General features: G+C 42.9%; 1 protein-coding gene across 1 annotated transcript in view; it reads left to right on the top strand.

Annotated features, from left to right (window-relative positions):
- Window positions 1–10,453: 10,453 nt before the first annotated feature.
- Window positions 10,454–11,878, top strand: part of ASAH1 (N-acylsphingosine amidohydrolase 1) — a 13,560-nt gene continuing 12,135 nt past the window's right edge. Inside the window, 1 exon segment of the mRNA XM_042469668.1 lies at window positions 10,454–10,522. Within this exon segment, the coding sequence (XP_042325602.1) occupies window positions 10,454–10,522 (69 nt within the window).

Raw genomic sequence — 11,878 nt, 5'->3', positions numbered from 1 at the left:
AAAGCAACTAGAGTGAGAAACATGCATAACTCTGAGAGGAAAACATTCCATGCAGTCTCTGCAAAATAAGCAAAGGCCTTTATTGCCATCCAACAATCTTCTCAAGGTGGTGCTATCCACAAAAGATCCTCTCTTGCGATAGACAGATTCGGACAGAAACAGGTAGTCATTTTGATAGCCATGCTATTTAGAGCTTTAAAGGTTAAAACTGATGGATAACTAGATTGTAATCAATACATCACACAATCAGCAGCTACATCCAAAAACAAATGCGGGAAACAGAACTGTTGGAAATGCTGGAACTGGCTGCTTTTCAGTAACTGTGATCATCTGTGAACTCATACACATGTTCTGTGCCAGCATAGAAAACATCTAAACTTTCCAGAGCTAAACCTTGTGTTACCTGGCAAGAACTCTACCCTCCTCCATTGTGTATATGGATGCTGGTTTCTGAGGAATCATTGCAGTGAAAGTAGAAGCAGATTTGAAAGGGAAACAACAACACCCCAATAGGGAACAGGGCAGGGATTTAGAGATGACCATTCAGAAAATCAGTTACAGGGAAGCAACAAACAGGTAGAATACAAGCAATATTCACTGTGAGGTGATTTCCATTTTTATTGGGAAAAGACTGAAAGCATTCTCCTTCTAAAATTTGCACCAAACCTGGCACCTGGGTCAACCTTGCGGTGTCTGATGAATGTGGATGTCTGTGACCAGTTGGCTCCCCTGCAGACATCACGGAAAAGCAAACCATGCAGAAAGGCAGTTGAGGCATCTGTGGCTCATGCTGAGTGACCCCAGACATGGGCAGGAATGGGACAATGTGCTAGTTCACATACAAGGATTATAGCTGCAACAATCCATTTTAACAGCCTCTGCAAAGACAGGTGCAATCCCTTCGTCAAGACAGTCTTGGGAAAAATATTTGTTATATCAACAAAGAAGACTATAGTCCTTCTGACAACTAAGGTGTGGAGCTCACTCAGAAGTGCAGTTTGGGGGAAAATGATATCTTGGGTGAGATGATCTTGGGAGAAAGGTAAGATCTGGCCAGAGAACCACTTCATCTCTAGGAAGGATGAGATAAGAAAGATCATGTTTCAGGTAGCACACCTAACTTGAATGCCTAGATCAGACAGCTGCCACTAGAAAGACAATCTTAAATATCAGCAGCCTTAGGGCAGAGGTGGCCAGAGATTCAAAAGGCTTCCCTGTTGTTTCCAAAAGAACCAAGGAGACATGGCAGGGTGAGCCAGGAGTGGATGATGGTAATGTAGATTTGTGAATCCATTCAGAAAGGCCTTGACTAATGAGGAAGCAAACTAGGAATAATTAACAGGATGACAGAGATTAGCAAATGTGGCAGCAAGGTAAACACTCAGTGGGAATATTGAAAGACCTGAGTCCCTCAAGACAAGCAGGAAGAAGAATAGGTCACCCAGACCCACTAAGCGTAGTGGGATCTGCCTATTCTTAGGAATTCTGAAAACGTTTTACATATTTGGTCATAGGGATCCTATTATATTCTTTCCTACTCACACAACTGTATAAATATGCTTTATACCTGAGCCTTAAAATGACTTGGTGCTGCATCTGAAGAAGTGGGTTTATATCCACAAATGCTCATACTAAAATAAAAAACAGTTAGTTTTAAAGATGCTGTCACATTTCTTTAGTTCTCCCCCTCTTTTCCTCCTTTTTATACCATCTCAAAGTTTTCTCATGACTTTCTCAATTAACAGTATTGATGGAAATCCATATTAGAGGCTTCCCCCCCCCCACTTAATGATACAGGAATGAAGGAGCCCGGGTGGCACCTTGGTTAAATGCTAATACTGCAGCCACAAAGTTTTGAATACGATCCCAGGGCTCCAAGGTTGACTTGCTGGGAGAGGGATTTTTGAGAAGGTGGTCTAGGTCTGCATGGAAGACTCTGACAAACCATGGTGCACATCTGTAGCCTTGCAAACGGCATGACAAATGTAGTGGAGACCATTAGGCCAAGATGTGTCTGGACCTTCCTGGATCAACTGAAGTTTGTCAGCCACAGAAAGTAATATGTTTACTCAGTCCTCTTGTAGGAACTGCACAGCCCATCACTAAGTGCAACCAAGCCCCTACAAATGTTATCACCCATACGGACTCAATAAACAATTGTGGGGGGGGGGGATTTATGAATCCAAGTTCATTTGGCCTAGAGTCCAATGAATGTTGCAATAGAGTTTGAATAGGATGGTGCTATTAGTAGTCTACTGTCTCAATATGGAGTAAGCCATAGTACTGATGATGCTCAGGTGAGCTACAATCACCACCATGTATTTTCTAAAGACCCTCAGTGTCATGCCCAAAATTAATGCAAACACCCAAAATGATATTAGTAGTATAGGTAGTAGTAGTAATATTGATAGCCAATGTTGTGTTGAGCATTTTGGTGGTTTTAGTGTTGGACTAGGACTCTAGGAAATCAGAGTTAACCCACTAGCTAGCCTTGGGCAAGTCATACTTTCTCAGATTCAGAGGAAGACAATGGCAAACCCCTTCTGAACAAATGTTGCCAAGAAAACTGTGGGATTGGTTTTTGTTTTGTTTTGTTTTGTTTTTTGAGCCAACATGATACAGCTGTTTTAATGTTGGACTGGAATCCAGGAGACCAGAGTGCAAACCCCTACTCAGTCACAGAAACCCACTGGGTGACCTTGGGTAAGTCACACACTCTCGGTTTTAAAGGAAATGAATGGCAACTCAATTCTGAAAAAATCTTATGAAGAAAACCCCATGATAGTTTCACCTCAGATTCACCATGAATCATAAACAACTTAAAGGTGCACAACAACAACCTGAAGTAGTATTGGTTTAGTATGCCTACCACAGTTTCTAGGAGACCTGGAGGCATTTTTGAATTTTTTTTAAAAATGGGAAGCCTTAGAAACCTTGGGACATTACTGAACATGGCTTTTAAACTGTGATTACACCACGAAAGGTCATATTCATCCCATGGCCATGTTTCCAACCTGTAGTTGCACAGTCTCTAACCTGTCCCTTTATATTGACAGGAAAAAAACAGTCAATGACCTGGCAAGTGCGTAGGTCCCCAGGTGAGAAATGTTGTTCCTGGGGCAGTTTTCCAATTGCAAGTCATGTGGTGTCAGTTCTCTGTCCCCCTGTTTCCCCCTCCCCTCACTATTCCTGATTAGCTTTATTATTTTTACTATTTTTTCCTCTATCTCTTTACTATCTTTTGGCTTCAATCGCTGTAGCAGAGCTCTGGAAGGTACAAAGAAAGTGGATTAAAAAAACTTTAAAGGCATGCTAGGTAGAGCATAAGGCAGACAGATGGAATTAAGTCAGGAAGAGAGTTTGATGGGGACAGCAGCCCCGGTTGTGCTATTGAGAGGAGTTCCAGTGCCTTGAAAGTGGTATGTTCCCTTTTTAATTTAACTAACATGACTGCTGTGAGAATGGGACACTTATGGAAGAGTTTTTAAATGCAGTATTAGGAGCTCTATGCTGGAAGGTGCATTTTGCAAGCATCAAACCTATAGGGAAGATGCATGCTAAGAGGAACATGCTCCGAGAAGACTAGAACTAGCAATTGCCTCCTTTTGCTATTCTAGCTTTATGCAAACAAAATTAAATAACTTTTCTTAATCTGTTAAACAAATGTTTACCCCATGCCCCACTTAAAGAAGCTCCAAGAGCAGCTTATACATATCAGTAATGAAACTGCCCATTGGCCACAGGCTTTATAACTAAACAAAAGGAATAGGGATTGAGAGGGAGGAAAAAAGAGCAGCTCACTTTTAATAATAAAGTAATAATAAAGATTTATTTATAGCCTGCCCAATCACGAAGAATCCAGGCGGGTTACAACAATAAAATACATCAATTACAATAGAGTTAAAAATCAAACCCTAGACCTACCGTCCCCCCATACCCAGTACTAAAACAGAATTAAACAATAATAGTATAAAAAACATTAAAAACATTAAAAGCATTTTTAAAAAGGCAGAAACAGGCAGGAAAGAACAGACAAATGAGGGGACAATATCTCTATATCTGGGGAGGGTAACTAAGTTGGAAAGGACTGCCAGAAGAGATCCGTCTTGAGTGCTTTCTTAAAAGCATCCAGAGTGGAAATGTGACGGATCTCCTCCAGCAGGTCGTTCCATAGTTTAGGAGCAGTAGTAGAGAAGGCCCTCTGGGAAACTGATGTTAACCTAGATTTTTTGGGCTGTAGTAGATTTCTTCCAGAGGACCTTAGTGTGCGGGGCGGACGATAGGGAAGAAGGTGTTCTCTCAAGTACTCTGGGCCCAAGCCATGTAGGGCTTTAAAGGTGATCACCAACACCTTGTACTTTGCCTGGAAACTAATTGGCAGCCAGTGCAATGTATGCATTGTGCATCCTATTCAAGCAGTGCCTGACATTATTGTTCTGACTAGGGACTTTATCACACAGGGAAAACCGGGGGGTTTAAACAGCTATTATCCTGTGAAAATTACACAGTCATGATTGACATTTTCACACACATTGCAATTAAAGAGTCATTATCCTGGGAATAAATAAGCAATAAACAGGCAATAAACAGCAACAAATCATTTCATGGGATTTCCCTGTGAATGATTTGTTGCTGTTTATTGTCTGTTTATTCCTGGGATAATGGTACTTTAATTGCAACATCCTGTGAAAATGTTAATTGGGACTGCGCAATTTTCACAGGATAATTGCTGTTTAAAGCCCCGATTTTCCCCGTATGATAAAGTCCTATCTTCAACTCACACTGGCCTATAGTATAGCAGTATTCTCTATATAATATGTTACTACTAACTTAATCCTAATTTCACTGTTTGTTTAGCTTTGTCAGAAAAATAAATAAATAGTTGGGTTATTTTTTTAAACATGATGTAGAAATACATACTCATTGTAATGGCTGGCTGCTGCCACAGAATATAACATGTTAGCACTGTTGTGGAACATGATGATGGAGAATCATGTTTAGATCATCTTTTATTTGTTTTGTTTTTAATACAGCAAGATGACACAGTTGCAAATTCAGCACCTTTTAAGATAGATAAAAGATAACAGTGGGACCGTGGAAATTCTCTTCCTGGTTCTAAACCCTGAGATTTAAAAAAAAGCTTCAAAACCTGTCTGAGGAGAAAATGAAAACAAGAAACTGACCCCTCCTGTTGCTGCACCCACTTGAAAACATCCACCCCCACATTAGGACTAGCATGAATGTCAGACAGGATTTGTACAGATACAAACCTTAACACAGACTATTTATTTATCATTGGGATCTAGGACAGCCCCGTTAAAAGTTCAGATTAAAATCTAGAGCACTCTTTCTGCCCCACTGACATCAGAGCCACCAGCTGTTATTGTGCATCTGTCCACATGGGATTTGTTTCTATCTGACCACAGTTGCAATCTAAGAGAGAGTATGACAGGGACAACGTTTCCTCTGACGATTCTTCTCAAAGTAAATTTTTGCGGCCACTTAGAAGACAGACTAGGGAGTTTATCAGACAAGGGGAATTGGAAGTATAATCCGATGGCAATCTGAACGCAATCATGGGGTTTAACATTATTGCATGATAACCCACTACACACAAATTCGACCAATGGGAAGTCAGTCCGAACGCAATCATGTGGTTTCACATTATTGCGTGATAGACTGCTACATGCAAATTAAGACAATGGCATGCTATTTTCGGGCAATGGGGATCCAGTTCGAATGCAAGGCGTATTAACGTAATTGCATGAAACTAGCGATTTTAAGTGAATGTGTTTTGGCCCCACTTTCTTTAATTCAAATTTAAGAGAAATTACTCCTGTTTGATAAACTCCTAAAACCTCCACATACTTGTGGCATCCACAAATGCATTAGGGACAAGATCAACTTGTAGCAACATTAGCCATTGCCCCTGACTCCCAGAATCCTCACAATTAATAAAGAAGTAGGAATATATCATAATCCTTTGCAACTCTGTTCTCTGCAGTGCAAACAGCCACAGGAACTGGTACATGTAAGGCACGTCAGAATCTGAGTTTCTTAAAACACTACCTCAAACAACCTTGCTCTTTCCTCACTCTTCTCTCTGGTCAGTTTACTTAATAAGTGTCAGCTTGAAACATCCTTCACATAGGATGGGGTTGCCGTAAATAGAATAAAATGAGTTTGCGCCCACTTACCAGCTTCTACCAGAAATGTCTAAAATTAGCATCAACATGTCAAGTCACTCTACCTGCTAGGGAAACTGGTTGGAGCAGTTTTCATTGACTGGTTTGCAATTGCTTGTATGGCCTGCCACTTTATTTCTTTACATAATTACGTATTATTCACTTAGTAACTATTAGTTCAATATGTGACCAGACTCCACTAAAAAGCATTGTGAGAAAGATGATGTAACAGATCTATAACAGAGTGCTGAATGATTCACAGACTAGCTATTACTGAAGCAAATCCATATTCTTTAGGAGCAAAAGTGCCCAGCTTCATGGAAGGTGAAACAGCCCTTAGGTTACAGTGAAAAGGAATAAGCCTTGTAATTCTGTCACTCAGACCACTGTTACTGATTTCAAAACTCTGTTGTCTGCAAAGCTATACGTTGTCAGGTAACTTTGCCACTGAAGTACAGTACCACAGGCTTCAAACTCATAGGCATATTTAAATTAATGCAAATATTAAAAATTTTAAAAATCCTATAGATGCATATCCTATGGTCATCTAGAAATACTTGCCAAGTTTCACCTGTGTAGCGTCCATGGTCTTGGAGCTAGAGTTAGACAAAAAGACAAAATATTACTACTACTGTAATAGCAAAAGTACCAGTGTCAGTTTGAACCTAAAAACCGCTTAGGCTGCCTCTACACTGCAGAATTAATGCAATTTGACACTGCTTTAACCGCCATAGCTCAATGGTATGGAATTATTTGATGTGTAGTTTTGTGAGATATTTAGCCTTCCCTGTCAGAGAGCTATGGTTCCACAACAAACTACAAATCCCAGGATTCCATAGGATGGAGCCATGACGGTTAAAATAGTGTCAAACTGCATTAATTCTGCAGTGCGGCTGAGGCCCTAGTCTCCCCCCCTCCAAACACTATGCGTCCCTTTCACTTTGACCTCCCCCCCATTTCTTTCTCACTGTTCTTTCCTTCCTTCACTTTGGTGTTCATTCAGGATTTCTCCTCCACTTATTCAACAACAATTAGGTTTCTCACTCTCATTCTATGGACCGTTTGAAGAATTTGGGGACCTTGCAGAAGAAGCCTACCTTAGCAATACCTAGGGACCCTGTGGACAAACAAAGTTCTCTGGCCAGCCTCCAGCTTCATCTCTCACAGTTGATGAAGATCTGGCATCTAGTGGCTGAAGATACTACTGCAGAAAGATTTTAATTAGCTACAATTAAGTAATCCAATTAAAAAACAACATCATGCAATGACATGTGTGCCCCAAGGATTTACCTAGTATCCATGCCAGTTTTTAGGGTCTTGGAATTCATCATCGTGGAGTTATGGGGAAGACTGACATCTACACATGGGCATACATTCTCTATAGTTATTATTACCAATGTTATTGTCCTTATATACTGTATAAGTCTAGAAATTTTAGTCACAACATTGACCCAAGAAACCTGAGTTGACTTATTCATGGTCAACGTTAAGTACTGTACTTTAACTCTTATTTTAAAAAAGGAACCATCTCCTAATGAAAGGCAAGAATGTAATCTGTCCTGGAAGCATCTGCTAGAATTTTGCAAGTTCTTTGGCATCGCTTTCCTTTGCTTCATCCTTTTGATCCTTTCTTACATGCCCCTGGATTTTAACCTCAATTTATCCACAGATCATATAAAAATCCATAATTTGGGGGCCCAAAACTTGCCGTTGACTTATGCATGAGGTCAATCCATAGTCAAGTATAATATACAGTAATAGAAAATATATACAAACCAACTCATATTGTCTCCATTAATTCCTCTCTGTTTTCTACAGATTGGAACAATCTATTCCCTCTTACCTATGTGGTTTCATATTTATTCGTTTAAGACATTTATTTATCCTCCAGCTTTAGAAACCGAGGTACATAAGTACTTCTTGTACTTCACTGCATTGCTGGAGGACAGATCTTGGATCGTATAAATCTTGGATTCAAAATCAGTTATGTACACAAGATAAATAGCATGTCATTACATCACTCATAGTCCTGTTGGAACACAGTGTCCCTCTCCTTCTGATGTGAACAGAAGGCGCCTTAAGAAAACACTCTGTCTTTGGGAAGAACTGGTTTTAAAACAGATGGATTGACCCCCAAATAGGGATCATGGTGGAATCAGGGGCAGAGGGGCAGGTTGATGGGTGATCGCCTATCTCAGGTGGTCACATAGTTCACCTGATCATTCCTGCCACAGAAGAGTACCTCCCTTGTTTGTATTGGCATCCGGAAAAGGCCATGGTTTTGGTCACATTCACAGGTTGACATTTCACTCCTCCTTCTCTATGGCTTCTCTTTATAGAAGTGCAAGTGGACAATCAGAACAAAGAGAAAACAAAGGGTTAATCTGTGAATATGTCAACACTGCAGTCGTGTGACTAGAAATAAACCAATACAGCAGATATTTGCACACATAGAAAAATACCCTCTTGCACCAGTCTGGCTAACAGAGGTCCTACGTGGCTTTCCAAACTGATTTCAGTTTGGATTAAAACAGGTATGTAAGACAGTGACAGGGTCAGACTAGGGCAGGGATACTATGCCGTGGATTTGGGATACTGTACTTACAGCCCTTGTGTAGATTCAGCCTTAATCGTGAACTTGGGCAACACTTGGTAGAGGTGGAAAGTTTACAGATCTAGATGGTCAGTTAGCTTTGAGAGTGAATTTTACACAGTTCTGGTAGAAAGCATGGAACCATGCCCCACAAAACCAGGCCCCAAATTTCCCTCAGGGAAAGATAACAACTTAGGTGGGGTGTGTAGTTTTGTGAGACACCAGGACTCTTTGGCAGAGAAGGCTGAAGGCCTTATTTAAAAAGCGATAAATCCCAGGATGCTATAGGATGGAGTGCCAATGCTTAAGGCACTGTCAAACCTCATTATTTCTACAGTGTAGATGCCATAAATATGTCAGATGCCATGACCAGATATCATAACTGCCAGGGAGGAAAAGGCACCACAAATGCAGGCCATTCAAGAACATAGAACATTATGGTAATAATAATAGAGTTAATAATAATGTGATGATGATGATGGTGATAATAATACTAATAATAATAATGTGATGATTATGATGATAATAATAGTAATAATTATAATAATGTGATGATGATGATGATGATGATGATGATGATGATGATGATGATGATGATGATGATGATGATGATGATGATGATGATGATGATACTAAACACCCCCCCCACACACACACACCTTCACAGCTGCCCCAAATGGCTGTGAAAAGGAGAGGGGAGGGAAGCGGAAGAAACCACCAGCCTCGAAGACAATTCCCCAAACGTTTGGCCCAAACTCACCAAATCCCCCCATATCTCACCAAATATTCAGCCAAAACCCCCGAAAAGTCCCCTTAATGTTAATATGGCAATAAAACGTAGCCCTAATTGAATACAAATAATTGGAACTTATTTCAAGTCTCAAAATGACCATCAAAACCAACCAAAGAATCTTTCAGTCCTTCTAATAATACTTTTATGATGTTTATTTATTTTGACATGAAGGGGGTCCAGGAAGCTTTGTGCCAAATAGAAACATGTTGGGCTGCAACCGCACTGCAGAAATAATCCAGTTTGAGACCGCTTTAGCTGCCCTGGCTCAGTGCTAGGGAACCCTGGGAATGGTAGTTTTGTGAGAAAGAGCTCTGGTGCCACAATGAACTACAATTCCCATGCATTTGAGGAAGTGCGCTTAAGTCTAGGAAAGCTAGACTTAAGAGGGAGTCAGGGGCTGAGAGAGAGAGCGTTTCCTGAGGGCGGGGCGGTGACCCCTCTCCAGCCCTCTCTCTGATTGGCTGAAACCGGTGAGTGTGTGACACTCCCAAGGGTTGGTTGGTTGCTCTCTCTGTGGCCAGCAGCCTCGCTCTCAGAGTCAGGGCTGGAGCTGAAAGGGGCGAAAGGCACCAAAATCACACCAAAAGCTTTGAAAAATCCCCGTTTCCGTGTGAAAGTCACCACATTGGCAACACCCCCCCAGAGTGTCGCCTGAGGCTGGGTTCCCTCCCCTCCCAGCCAGAATGGTTCCTCCTCCTCCCTGGCTGCGCCTGGCATTTCCCCTCAGACTGAAGTGGGACGTTCCAAGGGCGGGTCACGTGAGCGGGGGGGGGGGGGGTTCAGTGCCACTGCTGCCAGCGATTACGCCAGGCCCCTGCTGCTATAAGGACTGCTGCTACTTAGAGTAGAAGGAGAGAAGGACTAAGGAAGAGCAGGGACAGGATGCAAGGTCTAGGGCTGGCTCTGCTGCTGGCGGCTGCGTCGTGGGCCCTGCTGCAGGCCAAGGACCCGGTGAGTTTCCTGGCAGAGACAGAGACAGAGACAGAGGAGGGAGAGAGTGGGGCCTTCTCTCCTCCTCTCCATTGGGATCCCTGCAGGCCCTGGCTCTCCCACCCAGCACTGCTCTGCTCCTGTCTGACTCCTTGCCTCTCCTGGGCTTCTCCTCTTGGCAACATTTGCTCAGAGGAGCTTACTGCCATGGCCTTCCCCTGAGGCTGAGAGAGTGTGACTTCTTGCCCAAGCCCACACACTGTAGGGACAATCCAGTTTGACACCGCTTTACCTACCTGCCCCGGATCAGCGCTAGGGGATTCTGGGAACTGTGGGTCTGTCAGAGAGAGAGAGAGAGAGAGAGCTATAAACTACAGCTCCCAGGATTCCCTAGCATTGAGATAAGTCAGTTAAAGCGGTCTCAAACTGGATTGTTTGTGCAGTGTGTCTTGCGCCCCCCAAGTGTGGGTTTCCATGGCCGAGCCGGGATTCGAACCCAGGTCTCCAGAGTCCGAAAACTCCAGCCACTGCACCACGCTGGCTCTGTAATTGTTGTTGTTGTTGTTGTTGTTGTGTGCCTTCACATCACGGTGAGTGTGCCTGAAGCGGACGTTTCTTCAGAGGGGTTTTGCCCTGAGGCTGAGAGAGTGTGACTTCTTGCCCAAGGTCACCCAGTGGGCTTTCATGGCTGAGCTGGGATTCGAACCCTGGTCTCCAGAGTCACCATCCAACCCTCAAACCACTAGGCCACACCGGCTCTTCTCTTTAGCTTAGCCCTGCCTTTTCTCTCCTTTGGTGAATGTCTGGAGCTGAACTCTAGAGCAGATAACAGGAAAGCCACCATGTTCCTGAGCTGGTACAGAGTATACCTGCTGACAGTGAGTTGCTACCTGTGATGAGAAAGGGGTCTGAGCTCAGGGGAGGAGGTCAAATACAGTAGTCCTTAGCCCCCCCCCCCTTGTTGTGGTGTGCCTTCAAGTTGTTTCTGATGTATGGCAACCCTGTCCTGGGGTGTTCTTGGCAAGATTTGCCATTGCCTTCCCCTGAGGCTGAGAGAGTGTGACTTGCCCAAGGACACCCAGCCAGATTCATGGCTGAGCGGGGTTTTGAACCCTGGTCTCATGGGAGCCAGCATGGTCTAGCAGTCTGAGTGTTGGACTAGGGCTCTGGAGACTAGGGTTCGATTCCCAACTTGGCCATGAAACCCAGTGAGTCACTCTCTCTCAGCCTCAGGGGAAGGCAAGGGCAAACCTCTGAACAAATCTTGGCAAGAAAACCCCATGATAGCTTTGCCTTGAAGGCAGAAGAGTCCTAATCCAGCACTCAAACCACTAGGTCATACTGACTTTTCGTATCCTAACTTCTCTCTCTCTCTCT

The sequence above is a fragment of the Sceloporus undulatus genome, chromosome 5, assembly GCF_019175285.1.
Source record: "Sceloporus undulatus isolate JIND9_A2432 ecotype Alabama chromosome 5, SceUnd_v1.1, whole genome shotgun sequence".
In the NCBI taxonomy this organism is placed as follows: Eukaryota; Metazoa; Chordata; class Lepidosauria; order Squamata; family Phrynosomatidae; genus Sceloporus; species Sceloporus undulatus.
Note: the sequence above shows the minus strand (reverse complement) of the source record. Positions and strands in the feature narration are given on the sequence as shown.